Source organism: Tupaia chinensis, unplaced genomic scaffold (assembly GCF_000334495.1).
Source record: "Tupaia chinensis unplaced genomic scaffold, TupChi_1.0 Scaffold147123_1, whole genome shotgun sequence".
NCBI lineage: Eukaryota > Metazoa > Chordata > Mammalia > Scandentia > Tupaiidae > Tupaia > Tupaia belangeri.
In genome coordinates, this window is record NW_006206975.1 from 658,558 (window position 1) to 679,295 (window position 20,738).

At 43.8% G+C, this 20,738-nt stretch overlaps 1 protein-coding gene, 1 non-coding gene and 1 pseudogene across 3 annotated transcripts in view; 2 read left to right on the forward strand and 1 right to left on the reverse strand.

Annotated features, from left to right (window-relative positions):
• Positions 1-20,738, reverse strand: part of OCLN (occludin) — a 75,891-nt gene that overhangs the window by 15,467 nt on the left and 39,686 nt on the right. For both annotated transcript variants that reach the window (XM_006169513.3, XM_006169512.3), the window contains exons 5-6: positions 10,488-10,633; positions 182-397 (exon numbers count right to left, since the gene is read on the reverse strand). In XM_006169513.3, the coding sequence (XP_006169575.1) occupies positions 182-397; positions 10,488-10,633 (362 nt within the window). The remainder of the gene's footprint in view (positions 1-181; positions 398-10,487; positions 10,634-20,738) is intronic.
• Positions 11,171-18,366, forward strand: LOC102484923 (histone H1.0-like; annotated as a pseudogene).
• On the forward strand, positions 13,601-13,705 carry LOC114006341 (U6 spliceosomal RNA). Its single transcript, XR_003548074.1, has one exon. It is a non-coding gene; the product is annotated as a U6 spliceosomal RNA (small nuclear RNA).

Below are 20,738 nucleotides of genomic sequence, written 5' to 3' on the forward strand. Positions count from 1 at the left end.
AAAAAAAAAAAAAAAAAAAGGGTACTAAGAAAAAACACAACACAAAAAAATCTATCTCCAGTCCAGCTGGCACAGAGTGAAGTCACAACACTGATCCCAGTTTATAGGGTGAAACTCCAAGACCTGACAGGGCCACTGAAACATGCGCGTGGCTTCAGAAAGAAGCCGGCAGACTCCGTACCTGATCCAGTCTTCCTCCAGCTCATCGCAGGACTCGCCGCCAGTCGTGTAGTCTGTTTCATAGTGGTCTTGCTCTGTTCGTCTCGACTTTCCTGTTCTTCCCTTGGCGGGGGCCCTTTTGGAAGGTGTGTCCAAGTTACCCATGCTGCTGTACCGATGCTGCCTGTAGTCGTCCACAGGGGAAGTCACTGGAAGCTCCTGAACCACTTCAGGCACCCTAATAAAATAGTAGACGTTGTTCAGCAACCATGGGGTACACTACAACCCTCCTGCAGTGCAGCCACAAAGAGCAACAACAGCAACAAGGGACATCACACACACTCGAGTTCAAGTGCTTGACACTGTGCCAATGCCTCATTTCCTAGGTCCAACTTGGCACCAGCTCAGAATCTCTAATACACATGAACAGCTTTTGGGTTCTGATTCAAGGGGACAGGGTGGCGGCAGCGTGGGGGGATGTGAAACCTCCTCAGGGAAATGAGCCTCTCATTCATTTTAGGAAGGTCAGATTCATCTCTTAAGAGTTGTTTACCTGACCTGTGCCAAGCACTTACTCCACGAAAGGCTGTCAGCTAAATAATGGTAACGATTCTTTTCTACAGGTTATTCCAGTTCTGTGGAATGCTGTGTGGGGAGGAATGCACATACACATCTACTTCTGGAAGCAGACTCTCAGAGATAATCTTTTTCTAATACTAATTTTGGTACTACCATAAAGCAACTCATTTTCTTTTCCTCAAAATTTTTTTTAATAGAGGTTTTTGCTATAGGGCGCATGTGCTCGCCAGAAAGATAGACACACACAGAGGGATAGAAAGCGAGAAATCACTCCTGGGAGGATGGCCACGCTGCAATCCCTTCTCCTCCATTCTCCTCTCGGGATCTTGGGCACACACACATATGCGCCCAGCATGAGTTTAAGCCACCGGGTCTGGGACTTGAACCACAGTCGACTACATGGGAGTCTAGCAACACAGCCATTATGCTAACTACTGGTCCCTCCTCAATTTTTTAAAAGTAGTTTGCTAGAGGGTATGTGAGCTTGCCAAGGGATGGGTAGGGGGTGGTGAAAGTGAGAAAGCACCCTTATGGGGGCATGGTCATGCCACAATCTATTCTCCGTTTTTCCCTCCTTTCAGGATTTTGGCCACATATGTGTGTGCACTTGGGGTGTTTTCAAGCCGCTGGGTCCAGGACTCAAACTGTGCAGTGGAATCCAACCACCTTAACCACCACTCCACTGGCTAGCCCTCAATTCTCTTTTCAAGGGAAAAGCCTGAGAAACTAAAAATCTATAAACTAAAAAATTAAGAAGCTTGATATTGTAATGAATTGAAGAGTTCATTAAGGACTCTTCAGAATTGCCGTTAATCCTGAAGCCAGGCAGAATGAATGGAAGGGTTACCTTTGCCCTTATTTTTCTAATGCAATTATTTAATATTACATCATATTTTATATTGTATATATTCCTGTCACAAACATGAAAACAAAGCTCACAAGAATAAAACATTAAGAGCCATGGCAAGAGTAACTACTTCCAAGTATCAGAACACAAAACTTCACTTTCCTCTCTAGAAGAAGGGCAAGAGCAGAAAGGAAAAGCCCAACAAAGGGGACTGAGACTTTCTAAGCATCAGCCTTGCTATTCCAATCAACTGTTAAAAATGTCAGAAGCTCTTTTTTCTTATTGCTTCCAACTTGCAGAAACTGTCACCTTGAGCTTTATCTTCCAGGTTTACTGTTTTCTAAATAATCTAGAGCTGCTGGAATCTAACAGTTGTTACTGTCTCAGATGTCTAATCACATTTAATATCTAGCAGATCCCCATCATTAGGGGAGTGGTGGCATTTACTGCTTTCTGAACTTACTGCAGTAATGAGGCTTGTGTGCTACGTGAGTGCTATTTCTAGTGGAGGGGAAATGTGACTTTCTCTGTGAGTCAATGATTGACCGAGTTTCCAGATGCTTTGCCAAAACTACCAGATACTGTATTTCTTGCTTTGAGGTAGCAAAACAAAACCTTTAGAATGTGATGTGTCTCTTTGGGGTGGGGGACAGAGCCTGAGAGGGAAGTAAACGGCAAAAGAAATTAGAGAAACAGGGAACCAGCAGTTAGCGTAATGGCTATGTCGCTGGACTCCCATGTAGTCGACCGCGGTTCGTGTCCCAGACCCGGTGGCTTAAAACTCATGCCGGGCACGTGTGCGTGCGTGCCCAAGATCCCGAGAGGAGAATGGAGGAGAAGGGACTGCAGCGTGACCATCCCCCCTGGGGGGTGATTTCTCGCTTTCTGTCTCTGTCTTCCTCTGTCTGTCTGGCGAGCGCACACGCCCTACAGTGAAAATCTCTCAAAAAAAAAGAAAAAAAAAAGAAATTAGAGAAACAAATGAAAAAACATAAAATTTTTTTTTTTTTTTGGAGAGGTTTTTGCTACAGGGCACATGCGCTCACCAGAAAGACAGAGAGAGACAGAGAGACAGAAAGCGAGAAATCACCCCCCAAGAGGGGATGGCCACGCCACAATCCCTTCTCCATTCTCCTCCTGGGATCTTAGGAAAGCGAGAAATCACTCCTGGGAGGATGGCCACGCCGCAATCCCTTCTCCTCCATTCTCCTCTCGGGATCTTGGGCACACACACATATGCGCCCAGCATGAGTTTAAGCCACCGGGTCTGGGACTTGAACCACAGTCGACTACATGGGAGTCTAGCAACACAGCCATTATGCTAACTACTGGTCCCTCCTCAATTTTTTAAAAGTAGTTTGCTAGAGGGTATGTGAGCTTGCCAAGGGATGGGTAGGGGGTGGTGAAAGTGAGAAAGCACCCTTATGGGGGCATGGTCATGCCACAATCTATTCTCCGTTTTTCCCTCCTTTCAGGATTTTGGCCACATATGTGTGTGCACTTGGGGTGTTTTCAAGCCGCTGGGTCCAGGACTCAAACTGTGCAGTGGAATCCAACCACCTTAACCACCACTCCACTGGCTAGCCCTCAATTCTCTTTTCAAGGGAAAAGCCTGAGAAACTAAAAATCTATAAACTAAAAAATTAAGAAGCTTGATATTGTAATGAATTGAAGAGTTCATTAAGGACTCTTCAGAATTGCCGTTAATCCTGAAGCCAGGCAGAATGAATGGAAGGGTTACCTTTGCCCTTATTTTTCTAATGCAATTATTTAATATTACATCATATTTTATATTGTATATATTCCTGTCACAAACATGAAAACAAAGCTCACAAGAATAAAACATTAAGAGCCATGGCAAGAGTAACTACTTCCAAGTATCAGAACACAAAACTTCACTTTCCTCTCTAGAAGAAGGGCAAGAGCAGAAAGGAAAAGCCCAACAAAGGGGACTGAGACTTTCTAAGCATCAGCCTTGCTATTCCAATCAACTGTTAAAAATGTCAGAAGCTCTTTTTTCTTATTGCTTCCAACTTGCAGAAACTGTCACCTTGAGCTTTATCTTCCAGGTTTACTGTTTTCTAAATAATCTAGAGCTGCTGGAATCTAACAGTTGTTACTGTCTCAGATGTCTAATCACATTTAATATCTAGCAGATCCCCATCATTAGGGGAGTGGTGGCATTTACTGCTTTCTGAACTTACTGCAGTAATGAGGCTTGTGTGCTACGTGAGTGCTATTTCTAGTGGAGGGGAAATGTGACTTTCTCTGTGAGTCAATGATTGACCGAGTTTCCAGATGCTTTGCCAAAACTACCAGATACTGTATTTCTTGCTTTGAGGTAGCAAAACAAAACCTTTAGAATGTGATGTGTCTCTTTGGGGTGGGGGACAGAGCCTGAGAGGGAAGTAAACGGCAAAAGAAATTAGAGAAACAGGGAACCAGCAGTTAGCGTAATGGCTATGTCGCTGGACTCCCATGTAGTCGACCGCGGTTCGTGTCCCAGACCCGGTGGCTTAAAACTCATGCCGGGCACGTGTGCGTGCGTGCCCAAGATCCCGAGAGGAGAATGGAGGAGAAGGGACTGCAGCGTGACCATCCCCCCTGGGGGGTGATTTCTCGCTTTCTGTCTCTGTCTTCCTCTGTCTGTCTGGCGAGCGCACACGCCCTACAGTGAAAATCTCTCAAAAAAAAAAAAAAAAAAAAAGAAATTAGAGAAACAAATGAAAAAACATAAAATTTTTTTTTTTTTTTGGAGAGGTTTTTGCTACAGGGCACATGCGCTCACCAGAAAGACAGAGAGAGACAGAGAGACAGAAAGCGAGAAATCACCCCCCAAGAGGGGATGGCCACGCCACAATCCCTTCTCCATTCTCCTCCTGGGATCTTAGGCACGCACACACACACGCCCGGCATGAGTTTAAGCCACCGGGTCTGGGCCTCGAACCGCGGTCGACTACATGGGAGTCCAGCGACATAGCCGTTATGCCAAGTGCTGGTCCCATGAAATAAATTATTAAAGTAGGTTTCTTGCTATAATTTTATGGTTTTAGATACTGATATTATAAATCTTTAATTTCTTAGTTTTGCCAGCATATGTGTGTGTGTGTGTGTTCATTACAGAGAGAGAGAGAGAGAAAGGAAGAAAAGACATTCCTATGAGGCATGACCACACCACAGTCCTTTCTCCCCTATTTTTTCATCCTGTTGGTATTTGGGGTACACATGCACATACGCCAGGCACAATTTTCAAGCCACAAGGATCAGGAGTCAAACAGTGGTCAACCATGTGGGATCTGGCTCCCTTAATCACTAGGCCATGGGGTTGCCCCAAATATTATAAATTTTTAACTCCCTTATAAATTTTCCACCTCCCTTCTTTGTATATCCTTTAAAACACTACACTATAACATGTTTGATCTAGTATGAAAGCTAAAAGCAAAATGTTTAGCAAAGAAAGCATTGGTAAATTTAGTTAGGGAGAATGTGTTACCTCAATAACCTTGGACTTGGGGCCAGCAGGTGGTGTGGTGGTTAAGGGTGTTAGATTCCCACATGGCTGACCACAGTTCAAGTCCTGGACCTGGTGGCTTGCTTTTTCATTTTCTCTCGCTCTGTCCCTCTCTGGTCAAATTTTTTTAAAAAGTAAAAAATTAATTAAAAAATTTAATTAAATTAAATAATTAAAAATAAAACCTTGGACTCTACTTTAAAATACAAGTCATATGAGGTCAAAATACACACAATCTCCCAGCCCCCTTCACTCCCAGTGGCTCCCCACTTTGCTCACAGACAGGTGAGGGCATTGGGTCTCCCTAGTCCTAGTCCACAAGTTTATCCTTCTGAACTTACTCTTTTCATTCTTTATTTTGTTCTCACATACATCCTTTCAAATGGCTTTGCTGTTCCTACTTCACCCCCTCAGTGTAGTTGCCATGCAACCTCCATGAGAACATGGACTTGGAATTCCCAGGGGTACCTGGACCAGTCCTGTATACACAGCAGGTATTCAAGATAATTACTGAATTGAAAACACACAGCTCTGATGACGCACAGTATCAGTGAAGAAAGAGAAACATACATGATCAATGTAGGTGACTGTCAGAGTGATGATCATTAAATATATAGTATTTTGGAGCTATGACCATTATAGGGCAGGGGGCACATCTAAGTCCTTTCAACCAGTAAAGTCCTCCTGACCTTGAGAACAACAATGACTCAAAAATGGACAATCAGAATCTTTTTGATGTGTAAGCTTTGGAAAAAGGAAACCTAATTTTCTGAATTCTGGGCTTAGAAGACCAGTGCAGTTAAGACAATAGATGCCCACCCTACCACAATGGATGCAATACTAAGAATAAAGCCAACATATTAACAGATGGAAGTGAGCAGGCAAGAACCCCACTATCCTCTGAGTCTCTGGATCATGCTATGCCTGAAGCTAGAAAATCCTTGGGCCTTATGTAAACCAGTGAATTCCTTTTAGCTTAATTAAGAAAGTTTCCACTGAGTTTATAATTCCTATAACCTGCATAAAAGTCGTCACAGATCACCCTACCAGCCTACTGCTACCAAACAACGGTCTCATTTCTGTAAAGAGTCAGCTGCCTTGAGAGCTGGCATCATGGCACATTCCATTTCCTTGACTATAAAGGTGAATTAAACTGGGTGTGGACAGGATGGTAGGGAGTGTACCTAACAGGACTCTTCAAATTCCATAGGGTGGGGAGGCAACCATCTTGAGCTAAATTCTGGTGCCCCGAAGTAGGGTTAATTCTAACTAGCAGACTACCTTGAAATTCTGAGGTATAATGATATAATGATAAGCAAAGGAAGCCAGACATGAAAGTAACTAGTGTGTGTTTCCATGTCATATCAAGCCTAATAAATTAGGCTAAACTAACACATAGTGATAGTTACCTCGGGATGGGGGTGAAAATTTACTGATGAAGAAAGGTAACCTTTCAGTGCACTCAACATGTCTGTGTCTCTCTTGGCACGGTGATGGTTCTGAGGGGTTTGCATATATGAAGACTCATCAAGCTGTATACTTGTGATTAGTGTTCTTTTTAATAAATGTAGGTTATGCTTTGGGAGGAAAAAAACTTAATACTTTGGTGCCTCATCCTTAACTTAGACCTAGGACACCTACATCCTTCTCTGTCCACTACAGCACCAAGGACGGGAGGCAGTGAAGGTTACTAAGCACCTTCAAGAAAGCCTTAGGAGAGACAGGCTGTGACTTACCATGTGCTCCTACTCCCATCTAAGCGGATCCCCTGAACCCTCCATCACACAGTACTCTGCTATGGGCACTATTGACCACATCTTTTACCCTGCAGAGGCTGGAAGTTCCTCCATCGATACCAAGCTTGGTGGGAGATATGATCACGTTCCTCTCTCTCAGCATTGTTCCCATTCTCTCTAGGTTCTAAAATTAAGCACCACGATTTGCATTTTTAGATCTTCAAGAAAAAGTTCTGGGGTACAGGCTGGGAGTTTAACCTAGTACGATCCTTATGGAACTGGGTTCTACATCTACCAAAATGGAAAAATGCACATTTCCTTTAGCCCAGCAATTCTGTTTCTAGTATTTATCCTAGAGATAGTCACTACAAGTGACAAGTGACAAATGTATGACATTACTTCCTGAAGGAGTGTGTAAAAAAATATTGGGAAAGAATATGCATAATACAGTATATTCTCAGGATCAGCATTTGGCATAATGGCTACGTCACTGGACTCCCATGTAGTTAACCGTGATTCAAGTCCTGGACCCGGTGACTTAAACTCACACCAGGCGCATGTGCGTACATGCTCAAGATCCTGAGAAGAGAATGGAGAAGATGGGATTATGTCGGCCATCTCCCCAGGGGGTGATTTCTCGCTTTCTATCTCCCTGTCTCTCTCTTTCTGACAAGCGCACACACCCTATAGCAAAAAAAAAATACTCTCCAGAAAAAAAAAAGAAGAATAAAAATTTTAAACTGTTCCAAATGAATTTGTGAAAAATATCTTGGGGGTCGAGTTTGTGGCATGGTAGTTGAGGTGGCCAGATCCCACAAAGCTGACTATGTGGTTCAAGTCTTGGGCTCAGTGGCTTGAGAAACATGCCAGCTGCATGGGTGTGCATGCCCAAAATCCTGAAAAGAGGGAGAAATGGAGAAGGGATTGCAGCATGACTATCCCCTATAGGGAGTGCTTGTTCACTTTCCCTCTTTCTCACTCCTCTCTCTGTCTCTTTCCTCTGGGTACACAAATTAAAAGCAAACAAATAAAAATAAAATCTTGGTTTTCATAAAAAAAAAAAAAAAAAGAGACAACACCTGGTAATGCTGTATACCATGCCACCTGTACAATGTAGAGACACAGCTGGTCACAAGATGCAGTATAGATATTTATTTTGTGTATGTAAAAGTCATGCAAATCAGCCTAAAACTTTTAGAGGAATTGTACCTCTACTGTATACCTTTGTCCCCAACAAGCTCAATCACTTTTGTTTTATCAAAATCCAAAAAGAAGGGGCCAGCAGATGGTGTAGTGGTTATGTCACTAGACTCACACATGGCCGATCATGGTTTGAGTCCTGGACTGGGTGACTTCAAATGCATGCCAGGCACGTCGTGCATGTGCACCCAAAATCCCAGGAGGAGAATGGAGAAGGGATTGTAGTGTGGCCATCCCCCTTGGGGGGTGATTTCTCACTTTCCCTCTCACTGCCTCTCTCCCCTCCTCCCCCAGTGAGTGCACATGCCCTAAGGCAAAAAAAAAAAAAAAAAAAAAAAGCCTTAAAAAAAAAAGAAAAAGAAAGGAAGGAAAACAGAGAAAAAGCTTTCTCCAAATCATTCACAACTGAAATCCACAGCAAAGTTGTTCTTATTCTGAAGACCAAAATAAAATAGGGAGAAGGGGTTGGTAGACTGCTTTTTCCAAGTTGCATTCCAGGGTAATAATAAAGCCTACTGTATTTAAAATAACAGTGTAATTAACTCAGCTGCTGGTGTCATCTTATGGGCTTCCAGAACCAAACTACCACTAACAGAAGTTGGGGGAGTAAAGCAAAGAGCACAAATAACCGTATTTCCAGAATGAAAGCATCTAACCTCGCCTTTCCGTTAAATCAGCAAGTGGAAAGAATCTTTTTCAATTTAGAAGGAAAACACCCCACTTTCCTCCTTGTGGTCTTCCTAGTAGCCCTGGTCTCTACTAACAAAGCAAAGATCACTGGAATACCAAGAGTAGTCCCCAGGCTTTGTGTAGGTAAAGTACAACCTTCCTAAACTGCTTGGAATGTGAGGGTTATTTAAATTTTAAATGGAACAAGCAGAGATTGGGCCTGAGACTTTAGTTAAATCAACATCTATATATAGGGTTACAGATTTTTTTTTTTTTTTTAACACACCATAGGGCAGTGTGTTTGCTAGAGAGACTCAGAGAGAAAATGAGAGGAAAAGTTAGAAATTACAACCCCCCCCAGGGGTATTGGCCATGCAATCCCTTCTCCTTCTTTCTCTTCTCAGGATTTTGGGTGCACACGCACCAGGTATGATTTTCTTTTTTTGTTGTTGTTTTTTTTGTTTTTGTTTTTGAGAGGTTTATGCTATAGGGCGTGTGTACTCGCCAGAAAGACACAGAGAGACAGAGAGACAGAAAGCGAGAAATCACTCCCAGTGGGGATGGCCATGCCGCAATCCTTTCTCCTCCATTCTTCCTTTCAGGATCTTTTTTTTCTTTTCTTTTTTTTTTTTAATTTTTTTTTTTTTGAGAGATTTTCACTGTAGGGCGCGTGCGCTCGCCAGACAGACAGAGAGAGACATAGAGACAGAAAGCGAGAAATCACCCCCCAGGGGGGATGGTCATGCCGCAATCCCTTCTCCTCCATTCTCCTCTTGGGATCTTGGGCACACACGCACACGCGCCCGGCGTGAGTTTTAAGCCACCGGGTCTGGGACACGAACCGCGGTCGACTACGTGGGAGTCCAGCGACATAGCCATTACGCTAACTGCTGGTTCCCTCCTTTCAGGATCTTGGGCATGCACGCACACACGCCTGGTGTGAGTTTTAAGCCACGGGGTCCAGGACGCAAACCGCGGTCAACTACATGGGAGTCCAGCGACATAGACATAGCTAACTGCTGGTCCCCAGGTATGATTTTCAAACCCCTGAGTTCAGGGCTTCAACTGCAGCCAGCCATGTGAGAGTCCAGTGTCTAAACCACCACACCACCTGCTGTGACCTCCTTGGACTACAGATTTTTTAAAATGGGACCCTCACCTCTTCTTCATCCCAGTTCATGATTAAATAGTAAGAAGGTATCAGTTGCCTACACTAGCTTAAACAGACCAATGTAAATTCTTGCCAAACAACTTGTAACCTGCCCCCTTCTTGCCTTCCTCTTGAATAAAACTAACTTTTTTAATGTCTATTTTGGATGAGCACATGTTTGGGGAACCAGAGTCTGTTCATCAGGAAGAATTCATTCTGAGCTCTGGATTAAATAAATCACTTTTATTTGACTTATTATACCTCAGTCTTTTTAGGTTGATAGTATGCTCTGTTCAGTACTTTTTAAAAGGAGAAATGGCACAAAACTACAATTGATTTTAAACATAAACAAATAGGGAATAGCGGGTGACATGATGGTTAAGGCACTAGACTCCCATGTGGCCAACCAAGGTTCGAGTCCCCAGACCTGGCGACTTACTTTCTCATTCCCTTCTCCCTTCCTGTCTTTCTCCCAGACCTGGCATCTTGCTTTCTCACTTTTCCTTCTGTCCCTCTCTGGTCAAAATTTTAAAATTAATTAATTAATTAATAATAATAAAATTAAATAATCTTTAAAAAATATACAAATACTCATTTTTAGACTCAATCTATCAAACTAAAGGAGATGCTACTTACGGTGTTGATTTATAGGAAGAATCCGGATATGTTCGCTTCTCATTCACTTTGCCATTGGAAAAGAATGCCATGGAACTGTCAATTCTGTCCGCAGAGTCAGACAGGGGTGGAGGCATGTCCGGTGTGCCAGCAGACACATTTTTAACCTAAAAAACAGCCCCATGAGATAGTTACAGATTTTTGCTATAGGGCGCCGGAGAGACAGAGAGACAGAAAGCGAGAAATCACTCCCCAGAGGGTATAGCCACACCACAATCCCTTCTCCTCTATTCTCCTCTTGGGATTTTGGGTACAAATGCATGTGCATCTGGTGTGTTTTAAGCCTCTGGGTCTGAGATTTGAACTGTGGTCGACTACGTGGGAGTCCAGCAACATAACCATTATGCCATCTGCTGGTCCCAAGATACAGTTATTCTTTACCCTTTAATCTAAAGAGGAAAGAAATGGAAGGAAATCATCATACATAAACTAATCTAATAATTATTTGGCTCACTAAATACAATTAAACCTATAATGACTGCCTTTTTATTAGTAGTATTAACCATCAACTCACTTTTTCTATAAATGTATAGTGTATTGCTAGTTTAAAAAGACTAGACTAGGGGCCAGCAGGTGGCATGGTGGTTTGTTGTAGAGTGCCACCGAATGAATGACCACCAAAGCCAGATTAAGTTTAAAGGACAATGGCATCAAATCGCTGTGCCAACCCAAGGTCTGCCAACTACAAGTTCTAGATTAATGAATTTTCTCATCTATAAAAACTGGGAGAAATACTATTTCCTAAAGTTATTCTGATATGTAAGTGAATTCACCTGACAGCAACAAATGTTTACCACAGAACTTTGGTGAGGGAAAAAGATGTAAATCTCTCTTAAAAGCATGGCCACCTAGATTCCTAACACTGTCAGATTCACGCAGCAGATCTTATAGTCTCTAAATTTCACCTAAAAATCTTTACATCATTAAATATTATTCTGTAGCTGATAAAAAATTACTGAAAAAAAAATCAAAGACCTTTAAACCACCAATTAGTTGTTTTAAGATAAAGGAACAGAAATAAGGTATAGAAAAATAAAATAATTTCACAAACTATGTGAAAAAGTGCAACTTTTCAGAAATAAGGAGGATGGGACTGCTCTAGCTTGGTGATTAGGACAATGGCATCAGATCACTGTGCCAACTCAAGGTCTGCCAACTACAAGTTCTATATGTTTTTTAAAATTATTTATTTAATTTTATTTATTCATTCATTTATTTTAATTTGACCACAGAGAGATACACAGAGAGAGAGAGAGAGGGAAAGTGAGAAAGCAAGCCACCAGGTCCAGTATTTGAACCACAATCGGCCATGTGGGAGTGTCCAGCGCCTTAACCACCATGCCACCTGTTGGTCCCACAAGTTCTATGTGGGAAGCCGCCCACATCAAAATGGCTGCCATGACCTTCACATAACAAAAATGGCCGGTGAGACCTTGACACATACACCAGGAACACAGAACTTCCTGGTTCAGACAAACCGACAGGTCCTCAATTAGGTCCGCTGTAAACCCTGCCTACTTTCTCCTGCCTTGTGTATATAAGAAAGTGTTCTGGCCCTCAATAAACGAGCGAAACCTTCATACCATCAAGAGTTGTGACACTGTGTGAGCTGTGATACTTCTTTTGCTCCCGTGCTGAGACGCTGCGCCGGTTCCAGACCTCCACCCCCTCACTCGGGTTCTCTGCCCGATATGTCCCGCAGGCCGGGACAGTTCTATATTAATAAATTTTCTCATCTATAAAAACTGGGGGAAATACTATTTCCTAAAGATATTCTGATGATTAAATGAGCTGACACTACAGTGCCTTTTGAACATAAATAAAAATTCAGAAGATGCTAAAATCTAGAATTAAGGTCATTGAATCTGATTAAAAACTTACAAGTATTTGCAGGTTACAACACTTTTAATCGGATTAGTTTGCTATTATAAATCCTTGCAATTAGGTTCGGCATAAATACAGTGTATTTCCCCGCAATACACACACCTTACATCTTAAATTTTCCATTCACTGCAGCACCAAAACATGACATGCACCTCCCCTACACTGCAGTATCACATACCAAAAGACATTCTACTCACCCCTCAAAGTACAAAAAAGCATTCTTGATTGTTTAAAATTCAGAGTCGGAAAAGAATGGAATCATTTCCCCCTGAAGTGGAATTTGGCAGTGACTGGGAAACCGGTAGGTGGGTTGCCAGGGAGTGTGCTTAGATCCCACCGCAGGGGGGACGGGGTGGGAACCATTTTGGCTCCCCCTGAATTCCTTACAAGAGAACACTTAGCCCAGCTTCACAGGGGAATGCTGGGCCAAACCCAAGGCTTATTCTTATTCTAGAGGCCACAATAGAATTTAAGAACGTTTTTACTTCAAATCCCACTTTACACTTCTCTGGACCCACCTGCCCCCAGTAACTTTACCAGAGCCTCTGTATCCTTCTAGATTTATTACCTGGAATGCCCTTCCCCCCTTTTGTTGCCAGCTAATCCTAAATTAGGCGTAACTGCCACCACCTCTTAGAAGTCTTCTACACAAGTCTCTGCTGGGCGGGGCACTAACCTGGTTCCTATCTCCCCACACCTGGGCATGCAAACCTCCTCCGTGGTAGTGGCTTGCTCACATATCTCCTACTTCAATAGCCAGTGGCCTGTTCCTAAGCCCCTGCTTACAACAGACCACATACTGAGCCGATAAGATCATTTAGTGGGCACAAGGTACGCCTTTTTCAGAAACCAGAAGCTGTGGCTCAAGAGTTAGACTACTTCCCCAAGGACCCAGACCCAGTAAGTGGCAAAACGGGCACTCTACTGCTATCATCTTTGAATCTCCAAAGCCCAGCATAGTATCTGGCACAACCAGGAGCCCAGAGTGTGCTGCAGAAAGGTGACCTTGTTGACTGCGCTTCTATTCCTATGTTGTGTATATCCAAGCTTCTTATCAATGAGCCACTCTGAATGACCCTTCTCTCTTAGTGCCAGCAGAAGTAACTAGCTTGACTACAGACGCCCTCATTCTGGCACAGATCTATCCTTACTTAAATCTTTTATATAAAAACATAAAAAATTCCAAGGCAGTGTTCACTTTGGAAGTTCATATACTGAAACTGGAAAAATGCAGATTATTAGCATGGCCCCTTTACAAAAATGACACCCAAGTTCATGAAGCATTCCAATTAAAACAAAACAAACTCAGACAGCTGTGGTAACTCAAAGATGAAAAAGCATCAGCCTTTGTCTTTAAAAAGCTCTTAAATTGGGACCAGAGGTGGCTTGGTGGTTGAGGCCCTAGACTCCCACATGGCTGACTACGGTTTAAGTCCAGAATCTGGTGGCTTGCTTTCTCACTTTTCCTTTCTCTCTCTCTGATGAGCACATGCGCCCTATAGCACATTTTAAAAATTATAATAATAACAAATAAAATTTTAAAAATATACTTCAAAGATCTTAAATCTAAAGACAGAGGCTAAATATGTACATAAAATAAAAAGTAAGGCCTTTTTATTTTTGAGGGTTTTGCCTTAGGGCATATCACTTGCCAGAGAGAGAGAGACAGAGACAGCGAGAAATCACCCCCTCGGGGTGATGGCCATGCCATAGTCCATTCTGCTCCTACGATCTTAGGCACACATGCACATGTGCTCGGCATGATTTTCAAGCCACCAGGTCCAGGATTCGAACCAAGGTTGGCCATGTGGGAGTCCAGTGACATAACTACTATGCCATCTGCTGGCCCCCCATTTTTTCATTTTTTTATGCTTCCCTAAAATACTACTTTTCCTTTAACCAACTTCACAGTAACAAGGCAAAGTGAACATAAATCCAGAATCTGCTGCTTTTGAAATAGAACAGAAGGAAGAAGGAAGACCTACTGAGGAGTGAAGAGATTAAGAATTTATACAAGGAATCCCCAATCTGTATTTCCTATTAGAGAACAGGAATATCTGAGTTTCATGGTTACTATTGATAGCAGTGAGCCAAAAGAAACCTGTAAAGCAAGAGTTACAAGGGAAAGGGGCTAGCAGGTGGCATAGCAGTTAAGGCACTAGACTCCCACATAGCCAACCACAGTTCAAGTCCTGGACTTGGAGGCTTGCTTTCTCACACACATACTCTCTCTCTCCTTCTCTCTCTGGTAAAATTTAAAAATAATAAAAATTAAATAAATAGTTTAAAAAATAGTTGTAAGAGAGAAAGGGAGCTAGGTTGCTTCAAGGTAAGGGTCAGACCACCAGCAGCGTAGCCAATGGAAAGGACCAGTCCACCGACCCAGAAAAGGCTAGGCTCTTTGATACCAGTAAAAGGGTTGTGATAAATGTACCCTGTTTTGAAAGAATTTACACTGGACAAAGATCACAGAAGAGGGTCTTGGGGGTGGGGGAAGGCACAACACCTAGTGAAAGTTCATTACCCAAAGCTGTCTGCAGCGACTGATTGGCCGTCATGGCATTCTGTTCAGCTGGATTTCCATCAGCCTAAGGGAGACTGCAAGCCTGGAATTATCTTCAGAAGGAATGTCTTGTGTCAGTCAGTCACAGAGGCAATCATAAGTAGGCTAGTCAATTATCCCTTCCTCATCTTAGATCTCTGGTCCTTAATTTTTTTTTTTTTTTTAATAGCAATGTCTCTCCTGGATAAGCTATCTTCCCCATAGGATCCCCAGTCAGCCCACTCAATGATATAGCTAATGTTTTTTTTTTTTTTAAAAACACACACACACACACACACAGGACCAGCAGTTGGCGTAATGGCTATGTTGCTAGACTTCCATGTAGTCAACCATGGTTTGAATTCTGGATCTGGTGGCTTAAACTCATGTTAGCGCTTGTGTGTGCGTGCCCAAAATCCCGAGAGGAGAATGGAGAAGGGATCGCAGCATGGCCATCCCCACTGGGGGTGATTTCTCGCTTTCTGTCTGTCTCTCTCTTTCTGGTGAACACACGCGTCCTATAGCAAAAACCTCTCTGAACAAACAAAAAAACCAACAGGGGCCAACAGGTGGCACAGTGATTAAGGCACTTAACCACTTGGCCAACCGCAGTTCAACTTCTGGACCTGGTGGCTTGAAAATTACACTGGGTGCATATTTGTACATGCCCCAAATCCCAGGAAGAGAAGAGAGGAGAGGGGGTTCTGGTGTGGCCATGCCCCCAGGATGTAATTTTTCACTTTTCCTTTCACTGTCTCTCTTCACTCTGACATGAGCACATGTCCTATGGCAAAAACTTTAAAAAAACAAACCCACAAAACCCCTGCATCTTTTTTAAGAGACTTTTTTTTTTTTTTTTTTTTTTTTTTTTTCTATAGTGTAGGTTCTCTTCATTGAACAACACGTGTGCACTTGCTAGAAAGACAGACAGAAAGAGAGAAATCACCCTATCCTCTAGCAGGTATGGCCATGCTGCAGTCTCTCCTCTTCCATTCTTCTCTTGGGATTCTGGGTGTACAAGCACACGCACCCAGCGTGAGTTTTAAGCCACTGGATCCAGGACTCGAACCATGGTTGACCACATGGAGGCTAGCAACGCAACCACTACACCATCTGTGGGTCCTAAAACCCCCTACATTTTAATAATCATAAATCTTAAACGATTCAGAGCCTGCAAAAAATTAGACAATTGTTTTTTGAGAAGTTTTTGCTATTGGGCGCGTACACTCGCCAGAAAGATAGAGAGAGACAGAAAGTGAGAAATCACCCACCAGGGGGGTGGCCACACCACAATCCCTTCTTCTCCATTCTCCCCTTGAGATCTTGGGCACACATGCACACGCGCCCGGCAAAAATTATACAATTCTAAACAGCAAGTGATGAACAATTTTCTCAAGTAATTTGAGAATAGCTCTAACAAATTACAAAGCAAGGTTAAAACAAAATTAAAGACGTCTGCCCAGCCATGGTGATGCGCAGTGCTAAGACACTGTGCATAGCACACTGTGGGCTCACGGGAGGCCCAGATTAATTCCCAGTCCAACCAACCCTAAAGCCTGGAGCAGTGGAGGGCACCTGTAATCCCAGCAATTTAGCGGGGTGAGGCTGAGCATTGTGCATAGTGAGATCACGTCTTGAACAAAAAAGAAAGGAAAGAAAGAAAAAAGTCAAATAAAACTAAAATTTAAAAAGATTTGTCTTAAACTAAGAATTGAGGGGAGAGGAAAATTTAAGAAGCAATCACTCCCAAAACCAAATGCTGTATTTACTATTCAGAAGCCAGCGGGAACCTCAGGCCAGGTAAACTGATCCAATCTCTGCCCTGTGGCTTCAAGTGCAAATCCACACCCACAGCCCAGCTGGTTTCTCTACTCCCAGATTGCTCTGCACTTCCGGTCCCCAGTGTACCCACTCACATTTAAACTTTACCAAGGAGAAGTCGCAAGGCAGCAGGAGAAAAGATAGCCATGCTGAAGCTGTGGGGGGAAATACAACTAACTAGACAAAGAGGGACTCAGGCTCACTCTTGAGATTAATTTCAAAAAGGAAAAGTGCTCACGCAGGCCAGGCTTAAGGGAAATCAGCAAATAATTCAGGGGAATACACAGGGGAATTTTACTAAGATTCATATTCTAATCAATAAAGAACTTAGGTATTTCTAAAAGGTCAAAATGAAATAAACATGCTTTCAAAAGATCTTCACACAAGGTAACTATGATAGGGATACATTTTTATTCAAAATGTAATGACACTCAGAGACGCAGAGCTGAGAAAAGGGAGGCGGGGAGGCGGGGCCAGAGCTAGAGCCAGAGCCAGGCTGAGACCAAGCAACAGGCTGCCGGGGCTGGCCCACGCCGATCGGGCCCTGCGAGTGTTTCAGAGAGCCAGCGGGCAGGAGAGGCAGCAACTTCTGGCCTGAGCCAGGGACAGCCCAAAAAGCCAGACTCCATGCCTGCCTTCAGCCAGTGGCCGGAGAGCACATCCTGTGATAGACTTCGCTCAGCCTCCCACCAGGGCTGGCCCTCAGGAAGGCATGTTCAACAGGACAACCAGGTAGGTCACCACGACTGAGAACTCCACGTCGGCCCTACTGCCAAACAGGCCAAGGCCTCCAAGAAGTCCACAGACCACCCTGAGTATTCAGACACGATCGTGGCTGCCATCCAGGCCGAGGAGAACTGCGCAGGCTGCTGATGCCAGCTCATCCAGAAGTACATCAAGAGCTGCTACAGGCAGGTGAGAAGGCCGACTGGCAGATCAAGTTGTCCATCAAGTGTCTGTCACCACCAGGGTCTTCAAGCAGACCAAAGGAGTGGGTGCCTCGGGGTCCTTCCGACTGACCAAGAGCCATGAGCCCAAAAGATCAGTGGCCTTCAAGAAGACCAAGAAGGGAACCAGCAGTTAGCGTAATGGCTATGTCGCGGGACTCCCACGTAGTCGACCGCGGTTCGCGGCTCGGACCCGGTGGCTTAAATCTCACGCCGGGCGCGTGTGCGTGCGTGCCCAAGATCCCGAGAGGAGAATGGAGGAGAAGGGATTGCAGCGTGACCATCCCCCCTGGGGGGTGATTTCTCGCTTTCTGTCTCTATGTCTCTCTCTGTCTGTCTGGCGAGCGCACGCGCCCTATAGCGAAAACCTCTCCAAAAAAAAAAAAAAATTAAAAAAAAAAAAAAAAAAAAAAAGACCAAGAAGGAAGTCAAGAAGGTGGCCACGCCAAAAAAGGCAGCCAATCGGAAGAAGACTGCTTCCAAAGCCCCAAGCAAGAACCCCAAAGCCGCCCCAGTCAAGAAGGCCAGGAAGAAGCTGGCTGCCAGGCCCAGGAAAGCCAAAAGGAAGGCCAAATGTGTGAAGCCCATCCAAAGCAAAGTCCATCGCCAGGAGGGCAGGCAGGAAGAAGTGTTAAGGCTTTCCTAGTGGACACTCCTCCCTGTCGCTTTTCTGTAAATACTTTTCTCCTTCCCCCTGATTCTCATCTGCAGTCCTTAACCCTTTCTATTCTGACTCTGAGAGACAGAATTTGGATTCCTTAGACATTGTGGGGAATTATGTGTTTTTTTTTTTTCCCCCTTAACCCGCTATGCAAGAACAGCAACGACCAATCTCATCTCTGTAAGGATGAGAATGTACTTACATTTCATTTCATTGATTTGTTATTAATCTCTATGGGTTTAGAGATCTGGGTGGGCTTGTGTGTGTGTTTTGTTCAATGGTGTGTTTGTCCTGAAGGTAGATAGGGAGGAGGGAGAGACAAGGCTGTTTAGGCCAGAAGAGAGGGAGCCAGGAACTGTAGGGTTTGTAAGAGATTCTTTAAGGCAAGTGAGCTTCCTTTAAGTTGGGCACTCTGTTGGAGAAGCAGAATCTTGGACTTTGGGGGAGAGGAGGGAGGTGGGTAAAAACCTGTCTGGGCAGATTTCTGCCTCCCAGCATGAGCAGCAGAGGGGACCCAGACCCACTTCCTTGTCACTTCTATTAGTCTGCCCTATGGACTGACAGTGCTTGGGAGAAGCTTGATCTTCTCTGGGGGATGGGGGGCGGTTCTCTGTGGCTTGGGCGACCTCTCTGTTGAAAGGAAGTGGAAACTTTGGAGTCAGGGTAGGGAGTCGGTCAGCCAAGTGCCTCAGTGTGCCCTCTTGAAATTTGGGTTTTTCTGCACAATTGATGGATTGTGTCCTTAGAGGACTCTCCCCAAACCACGTTATTTTTTTTGTTTGTTTCTCCTGTGCCAAGGGGTGCCTTTGCTTGGTTTGGTGGGACTGCAGCCCCACTACCAGCCTTTTAAAAGCCTCCCTGCTTTTCACTTTTGAGGCTTTTTCTAAGTAGCTATGGATGGGTGGGAGGAGTGGACAGCAAGACTCAGCGCAGTGGGTTTTGGATTTTAGTAGTTTTACCAAGGTAGGTTTGCGTGCATGTGTGTATATGTATATATACTCATCTAGGGTGAGTGCTTAACATGTCACACCCAGGAGCTGGGAGAAAAAAACCTGTACAGTTGCCTTTTATTTTTTATAAAATGGGAAAATTGTGCACTTGTGCGTGTACCCCCCCCCTTTAAAAAAAACAAGTTTTATTTGTGTATGTAAAAATGTGCTGTCTTTGTCATTTTAAAACTTTTTAAATAAAATTGGAAAGTGAGATGTAAAAAAATCTAACAACACTCATTAGAAGTGCTCTGATTATGTCACTTGTGGAAAAAAAAAACAACTTTGTAACAAATAACATCAAACACTCCTTGGGGAGTCAGGACTGAAAACATCCTAAATCCGGAGCGCATGCTAAAAGGAAAGCACAGAGGGTGACCGCCTTCAGAGCAGTTCAGGTGCTCTCTTCCAAATATCTGTGATTTTTCTGCCTTCCTCACCTGGCACTCAGATGGATGGACTTGAACATGCTGGTCCCAGCTCCCCCACTCTGACTCCCTGAAGTCAGAGGGAATACAAAGGTCAGGAATGTCTTAGGTCACTTTGAAAGAAAATCTTTTCCCCCAAAAAAAGTGTGGGATAAACATTTATATCCACTTGATTTCAATTTCATATGTCACTTGCTATTAGTAAAAGCAAAAAGTTGTAGGACCAGCAGATGGTGTAATGAATGGTTAGGTAGCTGGACTCCTACATAATCAACCATAGTTTGAGTCCCAAACCAAGTGGCTTTAAGTTCACGTGGGGCATGTACGTGGGGCATGTATGCATGAGTGCCCAAAACCCCAAGAGGAGACTGAAGGAGAAGGGAGTGTGGAAGCGTGGCCATCCCCCCCGGGGGTGATTTCTCACTTTCTCTCTCTCTGATGAGCACACAGGCCCTATAGTAAAAATCTCTCTCTTAAAAAAAAAGGCTAAAAGTTGCAGTGATATCCATTCTCCATTGTTCTCTTTGTCCTGACTTCATTCCTAGTTCACACATGGGAGAAAAAGTAAGCAAGGCCTGCCGCAGTCTGGTCTAGCAACACAACAAAGGTTACCACCTCTAAGAATGATGCTGGGTATCCACCATGTGCCAGGCAAAACCTGACCTTGTTTACTCCTCATCCCCACCCACTAAGATAAGATTGTCTCTATTTTCAGATGGGGAAATGAGCCTCTAAAACTACATGAACTTACTCAAGATCACATGGAAGGCAAAGCAGTAAAAGGGGCTTTGAACCCTGCTCCACTTAGTTCCAAAGCCCAGCTTTTTGTGGCATAACTGCCACCTCAGTAATTCACATACGGCATGACGACCTATTTCTGGGATGTAATCTTTCTGGGTATTTTAACTATTCTCTGCAAAAAGGAGACCAATCTCACTGC